The sequence below is a fragment of the Capricornis sumatraensis genome, chromosome 8, assembly GCF_032405125.1.
Source record: "Capricornis sumatraensis isolate serow.1 chromosome 8, serow.2, whole genome shotgun sequence".
Lineage (NCBI taxonomy): Eukaryota > Metazoa > Chordata > Mammalia > Artiodactyla > Bovidae > Capricornis > Capricornis sumatraensis.
The window spans coordinates 88,697,702-88,725,137 of record NC_091076.1 but is presented as its reverse complement, the minus strand read 5'-3'; the positions used below and the strand labels follow the sequence as shown (position 1 = coordinate 88,725,137).

At 47.4% G+C, this 27,436-nt stretch overlaps 1 protein-coding gene across 1 annotated transcript in view; it reads left to right on the top strand.

Moving 5' to 3' along the window:
* Positions 1 to 498: 498 nt before the first annotated feature.
* Positions 499 to 27,436, top strand: part of SP2 (Sp2 transcription factor) — a 30,094-nt gene continuing 3,156 nt past the window's right edge. Inside the window, exons 1-6 of the mRNA XM_068977986.1 lie at positions 499 to 544; positions 19,622 to 19,698; positions 20,497 to 21,471; positions 23,900 to 24,212; positions 25,323 to 25,497; positions 25,723 to 25,916. Of these exons, the coding sequence (XP_068834087.1) occupies positions 538 to 544; positions 19,622 to 19,698; positions 20,497 to 21,471; positions 23,900 to 24,212; positions 25,323 to 25,497; positions 25,723 to 25,916 (1,741 nt within the window). The 5' untranslated portion in view covers positions 499 to 537. The remainder of the gene's footprint in view (positions 545 to 19,621; positions 19,699 to 20,496; positions 21,472 to 23,899; positions 24,213 to 25,322; positions 25,498 to 25,722; positions 25,917 to 27,436) is intronic.

Below are 27,436 nucleotides of genomic sequence, written 5' to 3'. Positions count from 1 at the left end.
GACGCCCCTACCACACCAGGGCGACGCTGGATTTAGGCTCAAAGTAGATGCTATTTATAGGGCATTTGTCGGCCTCACCCTGAGGACTTTTGATTGGCTTTAGGGCAGATCTATCACTCATCTTCTGGATTAGAGGTGGGTGGAAGGTCAACCACGACCAATACAAAACCACTCCTTGGCTAAGCCCCTCCCCATCTAGCTTCCTGTTGCTGTCCATCAAACACCTGGTAGGTGGGACTTTGCCTCCCTTCAGTTGGCTGGCGAACATGTCGTTCACTCTTCAGTAAGCTTCCGGTTGGTGCCCTCTACCGTCCGTCAGTGACATTTCACAGGTCTATTGGCCAAGCCAACGTCGCTCTAGATGACTCTCTTTGATTGGTTGATAGTGCTGTCGGTCCCCAATGTACCGAGCTCTTATTGGTGAACGCTGCCGTCGCTCGGGCGGTGGCGGGCTCCGGGATTGGCGGGTGCTAGGCGGGCGGTGTCAGGCTCTCGGTGGCGGCGGAGGCGGCGGAGGCCAGGGAGGAAGATGTCGTAATGAGCGGTGGGTCCTGACCGCTGCCGGCGGGGTCTTCCCGGCTCTCAAGGGTCGGGAAGACGGGCAGAGGCCGCAGGGAGAGGGAGCCGGGGCTGGGGGTTCCCCCCTGGGGCCGGACCTGGCGCCGGGGCCCGGCTCCGGTAGGGGCGGGGAGGGAGGATTCCCGCCCGGAGGAGGAGCGGGGCTGGCCAGCCAGGCGGAGGCACCCGGAAGGGGGCGTTCGACTCCCCGCCCCCTCGGAGCCCGCTAGGCGGGAGGGAGGCGCTTCCGGGGCTGGCGAGAGGAGCGGGCATCCAGGGCAAACCTGGCATCCCGTCTGCCTGGTCGCCGGCCCACCTGAGTGTTTCCTGGCCCGGGGACGTTGCCTGGGTCTGCTCTGAGGAGGCGGTCGGGCTCCCTGTGGGCTTGTCCTGTGTTCCGGGACCCTCTTGCATTCTGACTCTTAAGTGCCCACCAGCGATTCAGTGTTCTCCCGACTGCAGAGAGGGGCGGGGGAATACTTGAAATTCCGACGGCGCCAACACATGGGCACTGATGGGCGTGGAAGCCAACGTAGTTCTCTGGGTAGAAAGTCTAGAGATGGTGTCAGGACACTAGGGCGCTCCCTAAGTAGATGACCTCTCGCCTTAGACTGAGGAGTGGGCAGAAACCTTTTAATATTTTCACTTGCATCTTCGAGCTTCCAGCTAGATAATGTGTCAACGCTTAGCAGAACTGTGAGACGTTTAAGAACTTGTGGACAGAACTCCCAGCCTGTTGCCTGATATCCCATTGGGGTGGGGAGGTTGGAACTGCCGAATCCCAAAGGCCAGGAGCAAACCTAATGAATGACAGAAGAAGTAAAACAAGATGGGTATTTCCTTTCTTCACCCCACCTCCATTCTCATTGCTAGCTTATGATTCTCAGCCTTCTACCCATGCTTCTTGGCCTATGTTCCCGGTGGCTTTCTAATTTTAGATGAAAAGGAATTGTGTCTTCTCCTCCCAGCAATTGAGAAACTTGTCCTCACGGCATTCCTTGGTTTTGATTCCAAGATACTGTCATGTTTAATTGTTTCTTAATTAACTTGATCCAGGGGGACTCAGTCTGGCTTTTCCCAGTGCATATTATCCCGAAGTTTGTGTCTTCTTCTGAGACTACTTCTTGCTCACTTATTTGTTGCTTTCTTAGAGAAAGGGAGGGAGGAGCTGGTGAATCCGCTTTAAACAGTGAATTGACCTATGGTCACTCATTATACGGGTTTCATTGCAGACAGAAGAGTGATGACTGTTGGGCAGTACACTGGCATGCCCGAAACTTGCATGCTGTACCTCAGAAGGCATTAAGTATGACAGTGGAGGACTAAGTGTTGAGTGGGTATTTTGGATAAGATTTTTCAGGCTAGAACATATAGGGTGTTGGCCAGCTCATAGAGAGGCTTTGAAGGGAATGAATGTAGAATCCACACCATAGGAGTAATTTAGATTTGATAGTATAAAGACACCTGTTGTCTGCAGTAATGAATATAACTGCAGTGTCTTGTTTTGTTTTAAATTCTTGTGTGTGATGAAGGGGGCGAATCTGTCAGACAACCTATCAATTGGGCTGATGATGTCAGTGTTCCAGTGGCTTCTCAGTTCAGTTCAGTCGCTCAGTCATGTCTGACTCTTTGCAACCCCATGAATCACAGCACACCAGGCCTCCCTGTCCATCACCAACTCCCGGAGTTCACTCAAACTCATGTCCATCGAGTCGGTGATACCATCCAGCTATCTCATCCTCTGTCGTCCCCTTCTCCTCCTGCCCCCAATCCCTCCCAGCATCAGGGTCTTTTCCAATGAGTCAACTCTTCACATGAGGTGGCCAAAGTATTGGAGTTTCAGCTTCAGCATCAATCCTTCCAATGAATACCCAGGTCTGATCTCCTATAGGATGGACTGGTTGGATCTCCTTGCAGTCCAAGGGACTCTCAAGAGTCTTCTCCAGTATCACGGTTTGAAAGCATCAATTCTTCGGCACTCAGCTTTCTTCACAGTCCAACTCACGTCCATACGTGACCACTGGAAAAACCATAGCCTTGACTAGACAGACCTTTGTTGGCAAAGTAATATCTCTGCTTTTTAATATGCTATCTAGGATGGTCATAACTTTCCTTCCAAGGAGTAAGCGTCTTTTAATTTCGTGGCTGCAGTCACCATTCGCAGTGATTTTGGAGCCCAAAAAAATAAAGTCTGACACTGTTTCCACTGTTTCCCCATCTATTTCCCATGAAGTGATGGGACCAGATGCCATGACCTTCGTTTTCTGAATGTTGAGCTTTAGGCCAACTTTTTCACTCTCCTCTTTCACTTTCATCAAGAGGCTTTTGAGTTCCTCTCCACTTTCTGCCCTAAGGATGGTGTCATCTGCATATCTGAGGTTATTGATATTTCTCCCGGCAATCTTGATTCCAGTTTGTGCTTCTTCCAGCCCAGCGTTTCTCATGATGTACTCTGCATAGAAGTTAAATAAGCAGGGTGACAATATACAGCCTTGACGTACTCCTTTTTCTAATTGGAACCAATCTGTTGTTCCGTGTCCAGTTCTAACTGTTGCTTCTTGACCTGCATATAGGTTTCTCAAGAGGCAGGTCAGGTGGTCTGGTATTCCCATCTCCTTCCGAATTTTCCACAGTTTATTGTGATGGCATAGTCAATAAAGCAGAAATAGATGTTTTTCTGGAATTCTCTTGCTTTTTCCATGATCCAGCGGATGTTGGCAATTTGATCTCTGGTTCCTCTGCCTTTTCTAAAACCATATTGAACATCTGGAAGTTCACGGTTCACGTATTGCTGAAGCCTGGCTTGGAGAATTTTGAGCATTACTTTACTAGCATGTGAGATGAGTACAATTGTGCGGTAGTTTGAGCATTCTTTGGCATTGCCTTTCTTTGGGATTGGAAGGAAAACTGACCTTTTCCAGTCCTGTGGCCACTGCTGAGTTTTCCAAATTTGTTGGCTTATTGAGTGCAGCACTTTCACAGCATCATCTTTCAGGATTTGAAATAGCTCAACTGGAATTCCATCACCTCCACTAGCTTTGTTCGTAGTGATGCTTTCTAAGGCCCACCTGACTTCACATTCCAGGATGTCTGGCTCTAGGTGAGTGATCACACCATCGTGATTATCTGGGTCGTGAAGCTCTTTTGTACAATTCTTCCGTGTATTCTTGCCACCTCTTAATATCTTCTGCTTCTGTTAGGTCCATACCATTTCTGTCCTTTATCGAGGCCATCTTTGCATGAAATGTTCCCTTGGTATCTCTAATTTTCTTGAAGAGATCTCTAGTCTTTCCCATTCTGTTGTTTTCCTCTATTACTTTGCATTGATCGCTGAAGAAGGCTTTCTTATCTCTCCTTGCTATTCTTTGGAACTCTGCATTCAGATGCTTATATCTTTCCTTTTCTCCTTTGCTTTTCACTTCTCTTCTTTTCACGGCTCTTTGTAAGGCCTCCCCAGACAGCCATTTTGCTTTTTTGCATTTCTTTTCCTTGGGGATAGTCTTGATCCTTGTCTCCTGTACAGTGTCACGAACCTCTGTCCATAGTTCATCAGGCACTCTATCAGATCTAGTCCCTTAAATCTATTTCTCACTTCCACTGTATAATCATAAGGGATTTGATTTAGGTCATACCTGAATGGTCTAGTGGTTTTCCCTGCTTTCTTCAATTTAAGTCTGAATTTGCCAATAAGGAGTTCATGATCTGAGCCACAGTCAGCTCCCGGTCTTGTTTTTGCTGACTGTATAGAGCTTCTCCATCCTTAGCTGCAAAGAATATAATCAGTCTGATTTTGGTGTTGACCATCTGGTGATGTCCATGGGTAGAGTCTTCTCTTGTGTTGGAAGAGGGTGTTTGCTATGACCATTGCGTTCTCTTGGCAAAACTCTATTAGCCTTTGCCTGCTTCATTCCGTATTCCAAGGCCAGATTTGCCTGCTACTCCAGGTGTTTCTTGACTTCCTACTTTTGCATTCCAGTCCCCTATAATGAAAAGGAGATCTTTTGGGGGGGTTAGTTCTAAAAGGTCTTGTAGGTCTTCAAAGAACCGTTCAACTTCAGCTTTTTCAGCGTTACTGGTTAGGGCAAAAGCTTGGATTACCGTGATATTGAATGGTTTGCCTTGGAAACGAACAGAGATTATTCTGTCGTTTTTGAGATTGCATCCAAATACTGCATTTCAGACTCTTTTGTTGACCACGATGGCTACTCCATTTCTTCTAAGGGATTCCTGCCCACAGTAGTAGATATAATGGTCATTTAAGTTAAATTCACCCATTCCAGTCCATTTTAGTTTGCTGATTCCTAGAATGTCGAAGTTCAATCTTGCCATCTCCTGTTTGACCACTTCCAATTTGCCTTGATTCATGGACCTGACATCCCAGGTTCCTATGCAATATTGCTCTTTACAGCATCGGACCTTGGTTCTATCACCAGTCGCATCCACAACTGGGTGGTTTTTTTTGCTTTGGCTCCATCCCTTCATTCTTTCTGGAGTTATTTCTCCACTGATCTCCAGTAGCATACCGACCCAGGGAGTTCCCCTTTCAGTATCCTATCATTTTGCCTTTTCATACTGTTCATGAGGTTCTCAAGGCAAGAATACTGAAGTGGTTTGCCATTCCCTTCTCCAGTGGACCACATTCTGTCAGACCAGTGGCTTCTAACAGGCATTAATATCTGTTGGAAATGGATTCTCGTTGGCTGGAGCGATTGGCAAGTTTTCTAATTCTTGGTCTTCCCCTAGGTTGTACAGAGGCTTAACGTCTTTGTTTAAAAGCAGCAACAATGAGGGGAAAAAAAAAAGCTGGTGTGACATAATTATGAACCCCCCGGGCTAGGCTTGTAAAGACATGGTCTCTTTGTCAAGCAGACCCAGGTAGAGTTAGTTCATCTTTGGAGCGTCACTTCACAGCTCTGCAGGGAGAACTAATGCCAGGAGGAAGAGTTTGGCCTCACTGTTTGGCTTCTTATAGACAAATAGGCTCTTTTCTCTTAGATTCTATTAAGTTTGGGGCTCTGCAGGCCTGTCAGAGGAGAAAAGAAGTGTTAAGATTCTGGCAACTGTCCGGGTAAAGGAGCCTCCTGGCATGACAGCAGAGAGGACAATTCATTTGGATAGCTTTGGCCTTGAAATTGCTAGTTCCTCTGTTGGTGAATAGTAGCGTTTTGGAGAAGTTGCACAGTCTCTTGTAGCCTGAACAGTTGCTTTCACTATACGTATGTGATCATTCACAAGCTTGCTTTACGCAAGGATTGCCCAACCAAGGCCTTTTTGAAAACATTTAAGCTTGTTGCTGCTAACCAGTAGACCCTAGTGTTGGCTTGGGTTTAGCAATCTTATAGACCTTGCTCAGCCACATTTCTATGATGAAATGTAATATATTCTTCTAAGATGTAGCATTACCTCCTTTGTTCTCTGTCAACACACAAATTGGAAGCTTTATGTCGAGAGATTGAAAAATTTAGGAATTATTTTGCAGGAGGTAGACAATGGCCACAGAATGAAGGTGCAGAGAACTGCTTTAAAGGGTGTATAGAGTATCAGAAAACGTAGAGATGTGAATACTTCTGAATTTAAATGATTAAATTGTCCAATCTGAAACTTCGTGAGCTGAAGACTTACAGCAAAATCTATCTGGAGGCGCTCTAGTATTTTCTTATTAGTGTATTGGGTGTTATATCTGGAGTTTCCCTTTGAGCAGCTTAACTGGATTTGTGAATGTCTTCCCAGCAAGTTCTAAACTAGCTGGGCCAGAAGCCAAGATGGGCTAAGAAGTGGATATCACTGTGGAATGCATTTGTTGGTGCTTTTTTGTTTTTGCTTTGCTTTTGTTTTGAATCCACATGCATCTCCTCGAGTGACTTCCTTCTACTGAAGGAAGGAAAAAGAACTTTTTCTTTATTCCTTTCTACCCAGAGTCAGCACTTAGATCTTTGTATTTCTGAAACATAGTTCAAAGTCACTTTTCTCTGTTAAGAACTACTTCGGTTATCAGATCTTTTCTTGGCTAGCAGCATTCTCTTGGGGACCTCAGGGTGGGGAGGCCTCACTTTGCTGTCAGTTGTCTGTTGAAGCTAGGTTGGAAAGATGAATGAAGAAGGTAAAAACATGGGGCAGTACTAATTCAAGGGCACTATCTGTTTGAGTAAGAAAGGGTTAGAGATTGCCCTTGTGGAGATGCTCTCACTGGTGGATTTGTTCCAGTTGACAGGATTCCGAAATGGAAAACAGGTTTTTGTATTGCCTCACTCAAGGTGAGAAGAGAGCCCAGAAGCAAGCTGAATCAGCTCTGGCAGCCTGGGGACACTGCCACTTCCACTGCTCTTCCTGGGTATTCTGAGGCCCCCACTGATGATGCTTCTCATCAGCTTGGCCTTCAGGCTGGCGTGCTCTTGGGAGATGAGTACTGCTCCGGAGCGGAGGAGCACGAAGAACAAAGTGCTCAGTTTTGCTGCTTCTCAGTTTACCCTCTGTGAGCAACTCCAAGCACCGTTGAGATGTCAGAGCTGTTTGCCACAGGAAGAAGGTGCTTGCAGACCCAGCTGAGTCCTCCCTTTGCCCATCTCATTTCCCCGAGCTACAGTTGGTTTCAGCATCAGCACTGCATGCTGTCTCTAGCCAGAAGCCCCACCTCACTGGATGCATCTGTCCCCAAGCCATGATTGAGGCTGTTAGGTGGTCTCTTCATCTCAGCCACGCAGTGAAAACGGCTCAGAAAGCAGCAGGCACTGGCCTGCACACTTCCAAATATCCTCTCTCTAGAGCTTCCTCTGTGGGGTGTTTGTTATCTCTCCTAGGGGACTCGGTGGAACCACAAAGCCGCCTTTCAGAGGGTGTGAATAGGGAGGAAGAGACGGCAGGCCGGGCCGTGTGATTGGATGTGGACTATGTCTGCCCCCAGCTAGTGTCTAACTGGAAGTCTTCTCAGACTAGCCTCAGAACAGACCAAAACATTTCCCAGCCATCAGAAGAATAAATGGTGACTCTCTCGTCCCAGGGGAAATGAAGTCACCACTAACTTTAACCAGTTGTGTCCCGGATGAATGTACAGAGTGACTCACAAACGTGACGAAGCAGAGAAAGCATGTACATAAAGTTTGTACATAATGATATTCTTTAGAGGGGAAAAAGTCTGTCTTGGTTTCTTCTTTCCTGTTTTTGGCAGAGTTCTGAGGCCCAGTATTTTTGTACCGTTTCCTGGGACTCTTTCTCACCATCCCCTGCTGGCTGTCCTGTGTCCCCACTCACTTCTCTAGGGTCCCTTCCAGTCTGATAGGATGCGAGCTAGCAAATGATGTGGTCCCATTTTCAGGAGAGAGCTGCAGGGTGGAGACAGATAAGAGGTCTTCAGACAGCAGGGACCCACATCGTCTTAACTCACCTTGGGAAAGAATTTCTCCCCAGTACCTGTTCATTGAAAGAGGGATTAAGATGCGGCACCTGGTGTGTGGTGATGAGGTGTATGTCCGAGGTTTCTGTCCAGGAGAGACTGTGCTGGTCCACACACAGACTCTTGTCCCCATGTGAAGTGACTGGCAGAGTTGAGTTCCTTCTGTGATTGGGTCAGCTGAGCTGACCTGGTGAGTGGATGCCAGCACCTAGTGCCAGGATATGCAGATCTGCAGGTTTTTTCCTTCGGTTCTTAGATTCTACTCACGCTCTCCTGGTCTGCAGCCTCCAGGATTCATTCATTCATCCACTCAACAAATATGTATATGAAGCATCTTCCTTGCCAGTAGGTAAGGAAGGTACATCTGGTAGAAGACATTAAGTAACTAGTAGATATCAGACAATAAGAAGTGCTAAGGGGAAAACTGAATAGAGGACGGGAGAACATGAGGGGTATGGTGTACATAGGGTTGTCAGAGAAGGGAGTTTGAGAAAACCCTGAAGGAGGGAGGGGAGGGATTGAGCCAGGCATAATCTGGGGAGTCCATGGGGTCGTAAAGAGTTAGACAAGACCTAGCGACTAAACAACAACAATCTGGGGAGGGGAGACGGGGGTGGGACTGAGAACTCAAACAGAGAGAACAGTGAGTACAAAGGGCCTGCAGAGGGGCCCTAGCTGGCATGTACTGGAATAGCAGGGAGGCCAGCATGGCCTAAGCGGTGAGTGAGAGAGAGTGACAGCTAAGTCAGAGGTCACATGGACCCCTTATGTGTCATGGTGTGGACTTTGACTCTTAATTTGCCTGGGAGATAGTATGTATTAGGGACTCTGAGCAGAGGAGCGACAGGATTGCATTTAAGTTCGATGGGTCTCTGGATCCTGGTTGAGAATAAAACCAGCAGGGACAAAGAAGCCCAGCTAGGAGACTCACAGATATCCAAGCGAGAGATGATGGGGACCTGAACCTGGGTGATAAAAAGAAGTGGTTGTGAAAGCAGTCAGATTCTGTATATATTTTGAAGATAGAGCTCAAGTGTTTCTTGACAAGTAGAGAGTGGGCTTCCCTAGTGACTAAGTAAAGAATCTGCCTGTAATGCAGAGACCCGGGTTTAGTCCCTGGGTCAGGAAGATCCCCTGGAGAAGGGAATGGCTACCCATTCCAGTATTCTTGCCTGGAAAATTCCACGGACAGAGGAGCCTGGCAGGCTACAGTCCATAAGGACACAAAAGAATCCAACAGGACTGAGCAACTAACACAGAGTGGAAAAAAGAAGGATCGAGGATGACTCCCAAGGTTTTAGGGCTGAATAGCTGAAAAAGTGGAGTTCCGTTCAGTGCCCTGGGGAAGTTTGAAGGAGGCACAGAATTAGGGAGCTAACAGGAGCCCTCTTTGGGGCTAGGGCAGGTTTGAGTTGCTTACCAGTACATCCAAGTGGAGATAACAGTAGGCAGTCAAGATATACAAATCTGAAGATATGTTTAGGAGTCATCAGGACTGTGGTGGTTTAGTCACTAAGTTGTGTCCGACTCTTGCAATCCCATGTACCGTAGCCCATCAGATTTCTCTGTCCATGGGATTTTCCAGGCAAGAATACTGGAGTGGGTTGCCATATTCTCCAGGGGATCTTGCCAACTCAGTGATCGAACCTGTGTCTCCTGCATTCCAGGCAGATTCCTTAGCACTGAGCCACCAGGGAAGCGCCGACTAGGTCTGTGTGAACCTATATATATTATTGGTTTCTAAAGCTATGAGACTAGATGAAATCCCCCAGCAAACAGGTGTAGACAGAAAAAAAAAAACAGGACCTAAGACTGAGCCCTGGAGCAGACTAAGCATTTAGAATTTGAGAGACAGACCTAGCCAAGGAATCTCAGAAGCAGCAGCCAGAGGGGTAAGAGGCCACCCTGCAGGCCAAGTGAAGATGTTATTTCAAGGAGGAAGAGGGGCCAACTGTCAGATAACACAAGCCTAGATCTAAGAATTAACCATCCAACTTGGCAAATGGAGGTCCCTGGTGGTGGGGGTGATTTCTGTGGTGTGGATAGAAAGGGGCAACCTGGCTGGAACAGGCTCAAGAAAGACTGGAAGGAGAGCAATGAGGGACAGCACGTACAGTGGCTGTTGCGAGGAGTTTTGTTCGATAAGGAGAGAAATAACGATCTTGGCTGATAAAGGGAGTCTTCTTGATGAAATTGTGGCTGAGGCTGAGGTCAAACTTGGGAGAAGACTAGAGGGCTCAATAAGTGGGTGGAGACAGGATCTGCAATCTTTACTTGCTTCTGGCAATAACCACACCTGGAACTACTCTCTTTTCATGAAAATCAATGAAATTCCTTCTACTGTTATGGATCTCTTTTATATGATTATTCTAATTGTTGGATTTTTGCTCAGAGTATTTTAGAGTCTTTCTTGATCCTTTCTCTGTCTCAGTCCATTCTCAGCTCCCTTTGAGGTCCAGCTTAGTTTCCTAAAACCAGCTATGGTTTAGTCTTTCCCTTACCAGCTCTGAATTCTTCCAGGCTAGGCAACTGGACTGGGCCTAGGAACTGTTGCTGGCTTCAGGCCCAGGTGAGCTGACCAAAATAGCCCACAGAAGAACTGTTTGCGCAGAGTGAAATTCCTCTAGGGGAAATACCATAGCAGACAGCCAAGAAAGCCTTAGTTAGGGTGGTAAGACTCAACGACACAATAAAAACCAAGTACCTCCAAGGCCTGGCTGTGGAATTTGAGCCAAGTTCTTTCTCAGTTGTGGTGTTTCTTTGTTTCCCTTGTCTCTCATCCCCTGGCTCAAGAGTAGTATTCTCAAGTGAAAGACCAGTGAAACAACCCCCAGTCTGGTGGGCAGGGCTCCAGGGCCCCGTCTGAAGCCTCTTCTGTTCCGTGGTGCTCCCTGGGGCAGCCTGTGGAAAGAGCTCTAGAGGAGCTGCGCTCCCTGCCCTGTTGCCAGGGGAAAGTTCTGTGAAGGTGCCATGGCGCATATACACTGGCACAGAGCAGCGGCACTTGCCTCACACGTGGGGAGCACTTGCCCCAGATGCCAGGAGGGCTACACATGAGCTCTGAAGAAGGACTGGAGTTGGCCAGACAAATGGGAGAGAGTGTGCTTAGGCTCCAGGTGAGAATGTGTTGTAGTTCCTGAAGTGGAAAAAATGGAAATGTTTGTGCAGAGAGTTGAAAGGGCAAGAGATAAAGTGGGAGAGGTTGGGGGCGGGGGAGGGGGAGGTGGTCAGGGAGGGGAAGCTTGTTTTGGCCTAAACTATTGAAGGATTTTTTTGCTGACTATATAGAGCTTCTCCATGTTTGGCTGCAAAGAGTATAATCAGTCTGATTTTGGTGTTGACCATCTGGCAATGTCCAGGTGTAGAGTCTTCTCTTGTGTTGGAAGAGGGTGTTTGCTATGACCAGTGCATTCTCTTGGCAAAACTCTATTAGCCTTTGCTCTACTTCATTCTGTACTCCAAGGCCAGATTTGCCTGTGACTCCAGGTGTTTCTTGACTTCCTACTTTTGCATTCCAGTCTCCTGTAATGAAAAGGACATCTTTTTGGGGTGTTAGTTCTAAAAGGTCTTGTAGGTCTTCATAGAACCGTTCAGTTTCAGCTTCTTCAGTGTTACTGGTTGGGGCATAGGTTTGGATTACCGTGATATTGAATGGTTTGCCTTGGAAACGAACAGAGATTATTCTGTCGTTTTTGAGATTGCATCCAAGTACTGTATTTCGGACTCTTGTTGACCATGATGGCTATTTCATTTCTTCTAAGGGATTCCTGCCCACAGTAGTAGATATAATGGTCATCTGAGTTAAATTCATCTGAGCTGACTGTGGCTCAGATCATGAACTCCTTATTGGCAAATTCAGACTTAAATTGAAGAAAGCAGGGAAAACCACTAGACCATTCAGGTATGACCTAAATCAAATCCCTTATGATTATACAGTGGAAGTGAGAAATAGATTTAAGGGACTAGATCTGATAGGCAGAGTGCCTGATGTACAGGAGACAAGGATCAAGACCATCCCCAAGGAAAAGAAATGCAAAAAAGCAAAATGGCTGGCTGGGGAGGCCTTACAAATAGCTGAGAAAAGGAGAGAAGCTAAAGGTAAAGGAGAAAAGGAAAGATATAAGCATCTGAATGCAGAGTTCCAAAGAATAGCAAGGAGAGATAAGAAAGCCTTCCTCAGCGATCGATGCAAAGAAATAGAGGAAAACAACAGAATGGGAAAGACTAGAGATCTCTTCAAGAAAATTAGAGATACCAAGGGAACACTTCATGCAAAGATGGCCTCGATAAAGGACAGAAATGATATGGACCTAACAGAAGCAGAAGATATTAAGAAGAGGTGGCAAGAATTCACAGAACAACTGTACAAAAAAGAGCTTCATGACCCAGATAATCACGATGGTGTGATCACTCACCTAGAGCCAGACATCCTGGAATGTGAAGTCAGGTGGGCCTTAGAAAGCATCATTACAAACAAAGCTAGTGGAGGTGATGGAATTCCAGTTGAGCTATTTCAAATCCTGAAAGATGATGCTGTGAAAGTGCTGCACTCAATAAGCCAGCAAATTTGGAAAACTCAGCAGTGGCCACAGGACTGGAAAAGGTCAGTTTTCCTTCCAATCCCAAAGAAAGGCAATGCCAAAGAATGCTCAAACTACCGCACAATTGTACTCATCTCACATGCTAGTAAAGTAATGCTCAAAATTCTCCAAGCCAGGCTTCAGCAATACGTGAACCATGAACTTCCAGATGTTCAATCTGGTTTTAGAAAAGGCAGAGGAACCGGAGATCAAATTGCCAATATCTGCTGGATCATCGAAAAAGCAAGAAAGTTCAGAAAATCATCTATTTCTGCTTTACTGACTATGCCGAGCCTTTAACTGTGTGGATCACAATAAGCTGGGGAAAATTCTGAAAGAGATGGGAATACCAGACCACGTGACCTGCCTCTTGAGAAACCTATATGCAGGTCAAGAAGCAACAGTTAGAACTGGACATGGAACAACAGACTGGAGGAAAAGGAATACGTCAAGGCTGTATATTGTCACCCTGCTTATTTAACTTCTGTGCAGAGTACATCATGAGAAATGCTGGGCTGGAAGAAGCACAAGCTGGAATCAAGATTGCCAGGAGAAATATCAATAACCTCATATATGCAGATAACACCATCCTTATGGCAGAAAGTGAAGAGGAACTCAAAAGCCTCTTGATGAAAGTGAAAGAGGAAAGTGAAAAAGTTGGCCTAAAACTTAACATTCAGAAAATGAAGATCATGGCATCTGGTCCCATCACTTCATGGGAAATAGATGGGGAAACAGTGGAAACAGTGTCAGACTTTATTTTTTTGGGCTCCAAAATCACTGCAGATGGTGATTGCAGCCATGAAATTAAAAGACGCTTACTCCTTGGAAGGAAAGTTATGACCATCCTAGACAGCATATTAAAAAGCGGAGACATTACTTTGCCAACAAAGGTCTGTCTAGTCAAGGCTATGGTTTTTCCAGTGGTCATGTAGGGATGTGAGAGTTGGACTGTGAAGAAAGCTGAGTGCCGAAGAATTGATGCTTTTGAACTGTGATATTGGAGAAGACTCTTGAGAGAGTCCCTTGGACTGCAAGGAGATCCAACCAGTTCATCCTAAAGGAGATCAGTCCTGGGTATTCATTAGAAGGACTGATGCTGAAGCTGAAACTCTAGTTGGCCACCTCATGCGAAGAGTTGACTCATTGGGAAAGACCCTGATGCTGGGAGGGATTGGGGGCAGGAGGAGAAGGGGACAACAGAGGATGAGATGGCTGGATGGCATCACTGACGTGATGGATGTGAGTTTTAGTAAACTCTGGGAGTTGGTGATGGACAGGGAGGCCTGGCGTGCTGCGATTCATGGGGTTGCAAAGAGTTAGACATAACTGAACTAAACTGATTGAAGGATTTACTCTGGGGGAGTAGTTGAGTGAATTTACATTTTAAAAGATTGTTCAGACAAGACTGGAGGTTGGATTAGAGGTGGCTAGGCCAGAGGCTAGGGAGCCATCTTGAAGGCTTTGGGCTGTATTTCTGGCTGGGCTGAAGGTGGTTAACTCTAGCATAAGGCAGATGGAGAGAGATTGATATATAGGAGGCAGACCCAGGAGGACTTGATGATTGGGTGGTGATGAGGATGGAGCTCTAGTTTCGTTGTGATTGGAAGTACCAGAAGGGGCTGGTTAACCAGAAATATTTATTATCCATTCAGCCTCCAGGCACTGGTGTCACTGTGCTGTGTAATAGGCTTGATGTAGCGGCTCAGCAGTCAAAACAGACCTGAGCCCTCTGATTTCCGTGAGTGTGGAAGAGAGACGTTAAGCCCATAATGATTTAATGCATGGTGAGTTACCAGAGGAGTTAACCTCATGTCAAGGCTCCTCGAAGGCCTCTCCGAGGAAATGACATGCCTTTTACACAGTGGGCTTTTGAGGGGAAAAAAAAAACAACCTGAGGTCTGAAGGGTGAGTCGTGTTAGCTAGTGAAGAGAGAAGAAAGAGTTCTGAGCAAGGACAGGGCAGGGATGAGAACAGGGAAGAGATGGAGGCTCTTCAGGGATCTGAAAGGAGGCCCATGGTGACTGGGGATGAGCAGGCCAGGGAGAGAATGGGCCCAGGTAACAGCTCGGCATTGGCAGTTCTGTGGCCAACCCAAGTGAAAAGCCCACAGAGGGCTGGAGGTACTGGTCCACCACTCAGAAGAGAGACGTGTAGCCCATTCATAGACCTGGGCTCATCAGCCTGGGAAAGGTACCTGAAGCCATGTGAGTGGGCACAGTCACCCCTGAAATGGGTGTTGGGTGGGAAGGATGATAGTGAGGAGCATCCGTACTGAAGGAATGGCCAGAGGAGCCCGCAAAGGGAAGAGGTGGCTGGAGAGGTAGGAGAAAATCCGTGGGGATTTCAAGAGGAGGGAATGGTCAAAGGGTCAGGGGTCTGCTGGATTTAACAATGAGGAGGGCCCTGGTCGCCTGGCAAGTGGAGTATCAGCAGAGACCTGGGGTGAAAGTCCAAGTGCGCAGGTGAGAAAGGAGCGGGACAGCAGGGTGCTGGCAGCTTTTCCACTAAGTTTGGCCAAGGAGTGAGGAAGCCACAGCTGGAGGGATGGAGGTGGAGATGAACCATCGTATGTTCATCCAGATCTGGGACATTCACGGTTTTAAATTGGAATTAAGTTGGTTTCCAGTATAGGGAAAAGGAAAATCAAGAGTGGACCCGTCAGGCACTGAACAACCCCCAACCCCTGCCTGGAAGCCTTGTGTGACAGCCTTGGAAATTTTCCTTGGAGCCTAAGACAGCTGCAATTGCTGGTAGAGCAAACCACCATAAAACTTCATGAGCCAGGGAAAGGGGAAAGTTACAGCAGAGTCCTGATGCCAGCACAGACTGAGAGCGTTCTCCCTGCACCATCTTGGTTGGTTTCATTTTCCTCCCCGGCCGGCCCCTGAAATACTCCTCTAGATCTCAAACCAGTGGTTTCTCTCCTGGAGTCTCGCAGAGCTTTGTGGCCCCCGGGCTGTGGAGCTGGACAACCAAAATGGAGACTCATCTCCCTGCCACATCCTGGGATGTCATTCTGCAGTGGCGTCAGGACTCTGCTCTAACTTCCTAACTGAAAAGCCACTCAGCCCAGCGGAATCTCCAGACACTTTGACTCCAGGGCACTGATGACCGCAGAGGGAGAGAGATGGGAAAGGGAGGTGAATAAGCGCTGGGCCAGTTTTCATTTTGTTTGCACTGTATCCTTTTCTGGTGTCCTCCTGTTTCATAACAGGGGATGTCAGAGGGAGAGTCATTCACCATTTTTAGCTAAGTGAACCTGAGCCCAGGGGAGCCTCCTGGAAGAGCCCCTGCCTGCCCTTCCCAGCCCTGCCAGCAACTAACTCATCCTGTGTTTTTATCAGCAGTGAGGTTTGAGGATTATAAAAACATCTAAATTTTCAGATCAGATCATTTCATCCATCTTCCCACCCCACCGGAGGAACACACATCCTGCCTCTGGGTAAATGACTCCAGAGAAGGGAGAACATTACCTCAAGAGGCAACTGATCCCAGTGTTTGAAAGTTCTCCCCTCTAGAAAGCTGAAATTTCCACCCCAAAGTCTTGGTTCTTCTCATTCAGTACATGTGTGGAATAAATGTCCTGGTGGACACCACCACAGCTGCCCTTGAGCTCCGCTTGAAAATCCCTCTTTCAAAACATCCCTCAGGACGGAACCCGACACTCCCGGCGGGGCCAGTACAGAGCAGACGAGGACTGTTATTTTCTATGACTGAACTTTCGGAAATGCAGTCCAAGATCGCAGTAGCTTTTTTGGCAACCACATCTAGGTTCTGTTGCTTCCCATATAACTTTGAGTCAAAACCACTGGGGCTTATTCACATGAGAAACACGGTTAAGCTCTGTCTTCCTGTCCTATGTGCATGCGATTTTTTTTTTCTTCTTAACTCAAATGCAGTGTTTACTCAACTTCAAAGTTTAAACCACCATTTATTGATTCCCCACTCTAGGCTCAATATTTCTCATTACTGACGCCTCCTAGAATCGTGTTAGGATGACCTTACCTCTGTCTTACAGGTGGTGCACTGAGGCTGGGAGAGGAAGGCCCCAGCCGTCCCACAGTCTGAACGCTCATTTTGGTCTGGAGCCTCATGCTCTTGAGCACTGCACACACCGGTTTTTTTAAGTTCTCTTTGAACCCTGGTACAGACACCCATTGTGTTTACAATCCTCAGTTTTGTGACATCCATAAAGTTAATTTGCCTTCTAGGTCTTTTGCATGGTTTCCCTAACTTGGGTGGTGGATAGACTGCTTTGAAGCCATGTTTCCAGCCTGTAGGGCACAAAACCAATTTAGTGAGTCACTACTGGCATTTAAAAAAATGAAATAGAGTAGAAAAATATCAAAGCCCATCACATGTAGCAAGGGCAAATTTTATTTCAGGAAATTCTTATTGCATGAGCACAGGACAGGGAAGTATGTGGGGGTGTATGTGCATATACTGGGTCTTGATGTAAATTGTTTTTATGATTGTGGTTCATGGTCTAAATAGTCTAAACACTGCTCCAAAGGGAAGATGTTTTTTCAGTCAACTTAGGTTGTTTACACTGTAAGGCTGCAACCTTACTTAATTATGTATAACAATCTGTTTATCAGTTCATAGATGTAGTTCCTATAAAATTAATTCAATAACTAAAGAAAAGCCAATAAAATCAGCATCATTTGGTGGGGGGAAAAGTTGACTGAACCTCAGTTGCTGCTGTCAGTATACGTTCAGCACAGATTTGACACCCTGGCTCCTTGAGTTCTGCACACCCACCCTGCCGTGTCTAGTGTCCAGTGACGTCCTCCGAGGCTTCTGAAGAGCCATCATCCATCACTTTGCACAAATGTGCCATGGATTAAATGTGCAGAACTAAGTTGTCTTAAGCCCATGTAGTTAGAGTGGTGCCACTTGGTACCAGTACAGTGGTACACAACTCACAGAGGCCCAGAAATGTGCAAACTGGTTAAGCAGCAGTTACTCAGTCATCTGTAGTTACATGTTCTTTTTTGGCTGCCTCACGAGTCAGTGCGTGATCCTAGCCCTGACTAGGGGTCAGACTCATGCCCTCTGCAGTGGAAGTGCAAAATCTTAACCACTGGACCACCAGGGACGTCCCAGTATGTGTTCATTTTTAAAAGATGATCATCGCAGTGAAAACACAAGAATAAAACATTCTGCTAGAAAAAGCATGAGCCTCCGAGGGGAACCCTGCCAACCCGGTCGGGAGACCCACCTCTAGCAGGAGACCCTGGCTGGCCTCACAGCAGCACCCTGCTCAGGACAGACTGGATCTCAGCACTTAGGTAGAGGCATGTTCAGCTTAGCCCCCAAACTAGACTATTATTCTGCATGTAGTTCTTTCCCTTCTTGTTCATTAGAATACTGTGACCGTTTCGGTCAAATGCCCTGTTGATTCACAGGGAGCTTTTGTGTACTATTCTCTCAGTGTAGCCATCCAAAACCCCATAAAAAAGAAACAGGTTTGTTCAGCATGACTTGGTTTTAGCAACCCCATGCGTATTCCTTGAGATCACTGCCTTCCTTACCTTAGTAATTGTAGCGCTGTTCAGTCGTTTGTTCTAGGGTTTTGCTGAGGATCAGTGTCTGTGATATTTCAGGATCCACCTGTACGATCTGCCCAGAGCTGCCCTCTGGCTCCTCACACAGTTTGCTGCAAAGTCTCTGCCTACTGTGGAGTGCAGCTCATGTGGCCTCGGGGCCTGGAAACCATTTAGGGCATTGACGAGCCTGCTTACTAACCTGTCCTGGGCTGCAGTTCCTGCTTTTCCTACCTTTTCTTTACCTTTTCTCATTTAAGAATCATTCTCCCAAAGAGAAACCAGAGACCAGCCAAACTGTGAGTGGTTCCAAGCGCTCAGTGCCTGAGCCGTTCTGCCTCTTCCCGTCTCTGAGTGATACCCTTCTTGTTTCTGTACTTCCTGAAACCTGCTTTCCAAAGGTCTGAGGTGTATCCAAGTCTGGCTCTCTGCACGGTGCTCTTTTTCTTGTGATCTGTAAACTGTAAGAGGGCTTAGAGTCGCAAGCTCCCCTGATTTCCGGTTTACTTGTCTTCTGTTTCTCCTAGATCAGACCTGAGTTCAGAGTAGAGAGTCCTTCATTACTCCCTCAGCGTCCTTTATTTTCCTTTATTTAAGACGAAAGTATAGTAGAGTATATTCATTGCGGGGAAAATGAGAAAATACAGAAAAATGGGAAAAATTCTTTAAATGAAGCAAAAATCTACCACCAGGAGATAATGGCTTTTAACATTTTAGCCTTTTTTTTTAAATAGGTTTTTTCCCCTGCTATATTCATATATAGAATTATATACTCATTTAAGAAAAAGTAGGATTTATGATATCTTCATTCTCATTACATTCAGTTATTAACTCTTCTAGTCTTGGTGATACTATGGGGCCATGCCTATCATGCTGTGTAAAACTAAATTTATTTAAAGTAATTATTCATATGCGCTCTCTCTCTCTCTCTCTCTCTCTCTCTCTCTGTCTATATATATAGAGCTCGATACCTAGGCCATTGTGTTCATGTGGTAAAGGCTGAGCATAAAGCAGTCTAGACTTTTTACATGGAGTGGGTGTGTCCTTCTTGTCAGAGATCCCAGCTCAGCGATGCTTCTCTCCCAGACTGGCTTGGCATCTGGTTACAGCAGGAGTGAGCAGAAGCCCTTGTCAGAGCTACAGGAATAGCTGGGGGGACGCTCCTGCCCACCGAATAGGGGCCCCAGTCTAGCTGGGGAGAGGCAGCAGTGCCTGGCAGAGAGGGCTCCATTAGGTGGCACCGCTTAGTTACTGAAGCCCATGTTTTTATAGTCTCGGTATCTTTACATTATTCTAGACTTTTTGATGGTTGGAAGACAGCCCAGTGGAGGCAGGACCAGCTGTCCTCACAGCCTGGATGGCTAAGTCTGAGAAAGAGAGGTCTTTGTAGGGTTGCTAACCTTGAGTAGGGTAGTGTGGGGAAAGGTCATCAACCTCTCGTGGGGAAGCAACGGCAAATAGAGGCAAAAAGAAAATCTGAGGCCAGGGGACTTGGGTTCTTTTCAAGCACCATGAGTATTATTCCATCTCTTTTCTTCCAACAGAACCACAGACCAGCATGGCTGCCACTGCCGCTGTCAGTCCCAGTGACTATCTGCAGCCTGCCGCCTCTACCACCCAGGCGAGTGGGCAGTGGGCTCTGGGGGTTGGGGGCTGCATTAGCCTGGAAGGGCTTGCTCAGGCTGACATGAAACCACAACTGAAGCTCTGTGCTGGCTCACTATAACTGCCCAAGGCTGTGAGACCAGGGAGGGTTCAGTTTTTCACTTTTTCTGACCTAACAAACCAAGGTAGCTCATCTAAGGTGCAACAATTGAGTCAGGAGGAAAAGCAGGATGCAACTCAAGGTCCTTCCACCAGACCCCACTGACCATCCAAGGAAAACAGAGACTGTCCCTGCACCCCAGAGACTCTTTCCTTGTCCATCGAAAATGTCATGTCCCAAAAAAGTGCTGGAAAACACTTTTCCAAAGGGTTTATTCCTCCTGTCCCCTCCACTTGTCTTTCTCTCCTTCCCTTCCTCAGTGCTTCCTCACTTGATGAGTCAAGGATCCTTTATCGCTGGGGTGGGGTGGGGGCTAATAGAGCTCCGTCTACAAGCTGAGGGTGATTCTAGATCCCCATTAGATACCATTAGGCCCAGGGAGTAAGAGGTCAGCTCATGTTGCTAGTTCACCCTGCCAAGGGTTGCTTCTGGGGAGTTCCTTCCTGAGAAGGACACTTTCCACCTTTTCTCTGTTAATTCCTCAGTGGAGAAACCACTGGGGATGGGGAGACTGGGACAACTGCAGGAGAAGGATGCTGGCACCCCACTCGTCAGGTGGGGAGGAGCCTGCCAGGAGGAGAGGATCCTAAAGGGTGGGGCGGCTGGGCAGCAGGCCTCATGCCTCACTCTTGGTCTCCTCCTGGTGTTTTGCAGGACTCCCAGCCATCTCCCTTGGCGCTGCTTGCCGCGACATGTAGCAAAATCGGCCCTCCAGCTGTTGAAGCTGCAGTGACGCCTCCTGCTCCCCCTCAGCCCACTCCACGGAAACTCATCCCTATCAAACCCGCCCCTCTCCCTCTCAGCCCCAGCAAGAATAGCTTTGGAATCTTGTCCTCCAAGGGAAACATACTTCAGATTCAGGGGTCACAGCTGAGCACGTCCTACCCTGGGGGGCAGCTGGTGTTCGCCATCCAGAACCCCACCGTGGTCAACAAAGGGACCCGATCGAACACCAGTATCCAGTACCAGGCAGTCCCTCAGATCCAGGCCAGCAGTCCTCAGACCATCCAGGTGCAGCCCAGTCTCACCAACCAGATCCAGATCATCCCTGGCACCAACCAAGCCATCATCACCCCGTCCCCGTCCAGTCACAAGCCCGTCCCCATCAAGCCAGCCCCTGTCCAGAAGTCGAGTACGACCACCACTCCGGCACAGAGTGGGGCCAATGTGGTGAAGCTGACAGGTGGCGGCGGCAATGTGACCCTTACTCTGCCTGTCAACAACCTCGTGAACACCAGCGACCCTGGGGCCACCACTCAGCTCCTCACGGAGAGCCCCCCTGCCCCGCTGTCTAAGACTAACAAGAAAGCCAGGAAGAAGAGTCTTCCTGCCGCCCAGCCCCCTGTGGCCGTGGCCGAGCAGGTGGAGACGGTGCTGATCGAGACCACCGCGGACAACATCATCCAAGCAGGAAACAACCTGCTCATTGTTCAGAGCCCCGGCGGGGGCCAGCCAGCCGTGGTCCAGCAGGTCCAGGTGGTGCCCCCCAAGGCTGAGCAGCAGCAGGTGGTGCAGATTCCACAGCAGGCCCTGCGGGTGGTGCAGGCCGCGTCCGCCACACTCCCCACCGTCCCCCAGAAGCCCTCCCAGAACTTCCAGATCCAGGCTGCTGAGCCGTCACCTACTCAGGTACCACGCTGACCTTTCCGCAGAGCTTCCCTCTCCTCCTCAGCTCTAAACGTCTGATGCTCCGTTCCACTTGGCTCGCTTTTCTAGGTGATGCTGATGCATCTTCCCATCTGACCTCAGCGTTGGGAGTCAGGATCGTTTGGGATGGGTAGTGAGGGCCCATTTCTGCCAGATCGTAGGGCCACATACTGCTTATCTTTAGAAATCAGGTACAACATCCATATATACCTATATTTTGAAAACTTCTTTTAGGGGGGTCTTTTGGTAGAGGGATGAGTAGGTGGCAGATATGTAAAGTTCAGGGACTTCCCCGGCAGTCTATTGGTTAGGACTCTCCTTTCATTGCAGGGGAACACAGGTTTAATGCCTGTAGAGGAACTAAGATCCCACATGCCGCAAAAATTTTATTTTTTTTATTCTAGAACTACATACTCAGAATGATAGTAAGAGTGAAAAAATTCTAGTCAGAACCATAGAATTTGATATAAAGTAAGAAAACCAATGAGAAAAATGCTAATCATTGTTAATGACAAAAGTTCAGAAGAGGCACCCCTCCCTAGCTTTATAGCAGGAACATTTAGGATAGATCTATCTGTAATGGTGACCTAAACAGGAACTTACTTTTGGCATTTGTTAGGGGGCTGTAATATTCAAATTTATATGGCTCTGCAGGGCAGCATTTATACTTTGTGTAAATTTAGTAAAATCCAGAGATTAGGCCCATGTTGCAGATGGAGAACCTGAAACTCAGAGAAATTATTAATATCCAGATCTAATAGAGCACGAATAACTGGATTCAACATAAAGAGCCAGGATTCAGCTCAGATTTCAGACCCACACTTTTTTTCCTTATTCCACCTTGGCTCACTATGTTATGTATGGCAGGGGCTACACTTAAAATTGTACAAAGATTTCTTTTTGAATATAGAAAACCAGCTCCTGCCATGGAGGAATTTATAATCCAGCTGTCTGTAGAGAGGACCAGGGCATCAGGGAGAGTGATGACAGTTGTGCAGGTGGAGAAGCACCCTGGGGAGGAAATCTGAGGCCTGCCCTCAAGTGCCTCCTCCCTTCTGGTATATTGCACACTGCCCAGTGGCTTTCTATGAATCAGTGTAATTTGTTGTAGCACGTGTGAGCCTCCCTTATCAGACCTACCTTGATGGTGAAGAACTGAGGCAAGACTGCTCAGGTGCTGAAGCCTCCAGGCACCTCCTTCTCTTCCCTAAGGTCCCGGGCTTAAAATCGGGGTCCTCCTAAGGAAGTAAGAATACATGTGCAGAAAGATTTAGCGCTACAATGTTATGTTTTAATGATAGTATATTTCCTGAGGTACTGTCTGTTATCCAGCTAAAACCCAGCTATTAACTGGATCTTCTAGGCGAATTTAAATCTTGTCACTAAATAAATTCCTAAAAGTGGGTCAAAGGATATGCATGTTTTTAAAAATGTACTATACTCTCTATGAGAGAGATTCGCAGTCCTCAGTCCTGAGGTCACATCTGGCCAATTTGTGTGGTTATTCACCATAAGACAGAGACCTCAAGACCTGCGTAGCCTAAAATATGTATGTATTATCTTCCCTTTAGAGAAAAAGTGTGTTGGACTCTGCTCTGTATTGTGAGAAAGAAAATGTTCTAGTAACAGAAATTTTGGATATGCAGAAAATAGCAATGATTTGCAAAAGGGGCAGGCACATACCAGAAAATTGAGGATGAGATGTGTACTTAATAATAGATAACATGAGCTTTGTTTGCTTTTAACTGAGAAATATGGTCCTAAATAATCCAAGGATCAAAAATAATCCCAATCAAAAAAAATAACTCCAGTCAAAATCATAGCAGACTTTTTTTTTAACAAATCATTTGAGTATAAGTTGCCATCTTGCCCCTGTTACTCTCCAATGTTTTATAGAAAGTGTGTAATTCTTAAACACAAGAAGGACATTCTACATAACAACAGCACAACCGTCAAGCATAGAAAGCTAGCAAGGATGCATACTTTTAATTCAGAGACTCCGTTCAGGTCTCACCACTTGCCCCAGTGATTCCTTTGTGGCAAAAGGATCTCCTAAAGGCTGTTTTCACTTGTTCGAAGAACATTCACAGTGCATCTTTTGTGAGATCATCATTTAGCTGCCTTCTAATTCTTTAGTTCAGAGATTTGGCATTATATTTTTCTATGCTAAGTAAACTGTTTTGTTTCAAATCAGCAGATAACATCTGTCAGCTTAGTACAGGGACGCCATCAGCCCTGTTTGTTGGGCATCAGCAGGGGGTAAATGTAGGTCTGGGCTAGTTGGAGAAGACTTGGGTGGACAAAGAGGTCCCCGTTTCTTCCTTGGGGCAGGGAGATAGCGTTGCATTGAAACGTGGCAGGTGCCAGGACTCTCAGGGGGCACTGACTTTTTCTCTCTGGCGCCTCCCAGGTCTACATCCGTACGCCTTCTGGTGAGGTACAGACGGTCCTCGTCCAGGACAGCCCCCCAGCAACAGCTGCGACTGCCTCCACCACCACTTGTAGTAGCCCTGCGTCCCGTGCTGCCCATCTGAGTGGGACCAGCAAAAAGCACTCGGCTGCAATTCTCCGAAAAGAACGACCCCTGCCAAAGATTGCTCCTGCTGGGAGCATCATCAGCCTGAACGCAGCACAGCTGGCAGCAGCGGCCCAGGCCATGCAGACCATCAACATCAACGGTGTCCAGGTCCAGGGCGTGCCCGTCACCATCACCAACACTGGCGGTGAGGGAAGTCCCCTGGGCTGGGGTGTGGGCAGCATACCTGTGCATCCCACACATAGGCCTGACATTTGCCTGGTCCCTGCCATCTTAAAAGCATGTTCCTTGGTCCTTACATCAGCTTTGTGAGGTAGTTTAAAACACATGTTGGCCTTTCCGGCAGCTAAAGACCTTGAATATGATGGAGAACATAAGATACACTCAGGAAAACTTTCCAGCTAACATATGCATACAAAATAGTTTGGTGCAGACCAAAGGCATGTTCAGGGGAGGCTCTGGGTAAAGGTACTTGAAGGAAGGCTTCTTGGAGAAAGCCTTGACTTAAGGTTGATAGAAGAGAAGGGAGCCTTTGGCAGCAAGACTGGCTTGTATGGCACTCAGTTCAGTGGCAATATTTAGTAATATCTTCAGTATGAAACCCACCTTGCAAATAATAAAACACTAGTTACTGAGCAAAAATGGTTCATTGCATTCTTTAGCTGGGTGAAGGGCACTATTCAGAGTAATTGAATCTGTCTGAATCTCCTCGCTTCATCCTTGGTTTAGCAGCAGGGAGGAGTTCGCCTGCAGGCACTCCCCTGCTTTGATGGCTTTGTGCAGGTGCCGGGGGACTTGATTTATTCCAGAGTGCAAAGCACTGTCTCTCCCTCTATGAACAATAATTCCTGGATGCTTTTCTGGGAGCAGAGTTGGTGTCTCACAAGGACCTGAAGCTGGAGGAGATTCTGGGAAAGCGTTTCAAGATAGGACCCAGGTGGGCAGTGTCTGGAAGTGACTTCAGCCTGTGTAGCATAGTGGTTCTGGGCATTGACTCTGAGGTTGATGACCTGGGTTCAGATCCAAGTTCTATAAGTTCTGGCTGTGTGACTGTGAGCCTCAGTTTCTTAATCTGTAAAAGGGGGATGATAGTACCTATTTCATGGGCTTATGAAACTTAACTGCGTTAAATACATTTAAGATCTCTAAAATGGTATCAGGCACACAGCAGGCTAAAAACTCTTAGCCACTATGACTGTCACCCTCACCCTGTGCAGGAGGGCAGACAGGAGTCAGGCTCCCTCCTCTGCGCCCTTCAGCTTCCTCACCCTGAACTGTGCCCCCGTCCTTCCCATAGGACAGCAGCAGCTGACTGTGCAGAATGTTTCTGGGAACAACCTGACCATCAGTGGGCTGAGCCCCACCCAGATCCAGCTGCAGATGGAACAGGCCCTGGCTGGAGAGGCCCAGCCTGGGGAAAAGCGGCGCCGCATGGCCTGCACGTGTCCCAACTGCAAGGATGGGGACAAGAGGTAATTCGAGGCAACTGGCCAGGTGGCCAGCCCAGCATGTGCCCTGTTCCCCAAGCCCTCCCTGGAACACAAAGGGGACGAGGCAGCAGTTCCTACTGCCTGGCCTCCTCCCCTTCCTGTGCTCTCCGGCCTGACCCCATGTCCTCTCTCCATCCTGTTCTGCCCCATCTCTACCTCCTGCTCTCTCTGCTTGTTCCTCTACCCCACCTTCAACCCAATTCCCAGGTCTGGCGAGCAGGGCAAGAAGAAGCACGTATGCCACATCCCCGACTGCGGCAAGACTTTCCGTAAGACGTCCCTGCTGCGGGCTCACGTGCGCCTGCACACCGGCGAGCGGCCCTTCGTCTGCAACTGGTTCTTCTGTGGCAAGAGGTTCACACGGAGCGACGAGCTCCAGCGGCATGCCCGCACCCACACAGGTCTGCTTCCCTCCCCTGCAGCGCCCTCCAACCCACCCCCATGTCAGCTCCCCACCAGCGACGTGGAGATTCCTGGCCTGGCCACGGTACTGCCACAGTGAGCGCAGGGTACAGACTCTCTTCTCTGGTGCAGGACTCCCCGGGAGGTTCTCACAAGCCTTTCCTTTTTCATAGTGTTTCCCACAGTGAGGTCACCTGCGCTGCATGGCCTTGATGACTTCTGCCGCAGCTGCATATTTAATAAGCACTGTGCCAGGCTTGTTGTTCAGTCTCTAAGTCACGTCTGACTCGTTGCACCCCTATGGACTGCAGCACGCCAGGCTCCTCTGTCCTCCACTCTCTCCAGTTTGCTCAGATTCATGTCCATTGAGTCAGTGCTGCTATCTAGCCATCCCATCTTCTGTTGCCCTCTTCTCCTTTTGCCTTCTATCTTTCCTAACATCAGGGTCTTTTCCAGTGAGTTGGCACTTTGCATCAGGTGGCCAGAGTATTGGAGTTTCAGCTTGAGTATCAGTCCTTCCAGTACTCAGGGCTGATTTCCTTTAGGACTGACAGAATTGATCTTGTATGCCACGGAGATCTTAAGAGTCTTCTCCAGCACCACAGTTTGAAGCATCAATTTTTCGGCACTCAGCCTTCTTTATAGTCCAACTCTCACATCCGTACGTGACTACTGGAAAAACAGTAGCTTTGAATAGATGGACGTTTGTTGGCAAAGTGATGTCGGTGCTTTTTAATATGCTGTCTAGATTTCTTTCCAGGGAGCAAGTGTCTTGATTTCATGGCTGCAGTCACCATTTGCAGTGACTTTAGAGCTCAAGAAAATAAAATCTGTCATTGCTTCCACTTTTTCCCCTTCTATTTGCCAAGAAGTGATGGGACCAGATGCCATGATCTTAGTTTTTTTTGAATGTTAAATTTTAAGCCAGCTTTTTCACTCTCCTCTTTCACCCTCATCAAGAGGCTCTTTAGTTTCTCTTCACTTTCTGCCATTAGAGTGGTATCAACTGCATATCTGACATTGTTGGTATTTCTCCTAGCAGTCTTGATTCCAGCTTGTGATTCATTCAGCCCAGTATTTCATGTGATGTACTCTGCATATAAGTTAAAGAACTAGGGTGACAATATATAGCCTTGTTGTACTCCTTTCCCAATTTTGAACCCAGTCAGTTGTTCCTGTCCAGTTCTAATTGTTGCTTCTTGACCTGCATATAGGTTTCTCAGGAGACAGGTGAGATGGTCTGGTATCATCTTTTTAAGAATTTTCCAATTTGTTGTGATCCACACAGTCAAAGGAGTAGTAGTCAATGAAGCAGAAGTAGTTTGTGGTTGTTTTTTTTTTAATTCCCTTGCTTTCTCTGTGATCCAGCAAAGGTTAGCAGTTTGATCTCTGATTCCTCTGCCTTTTCTAAACCCAGCTTGTGCATCTAGAAGTTCTTAGTTCACATATTGCTGAAGCCTAGCTTGAAGGATTTTGAGCATAACCTTGCTAGTATGTGAAATGAGCCCAAGTGTTTGGT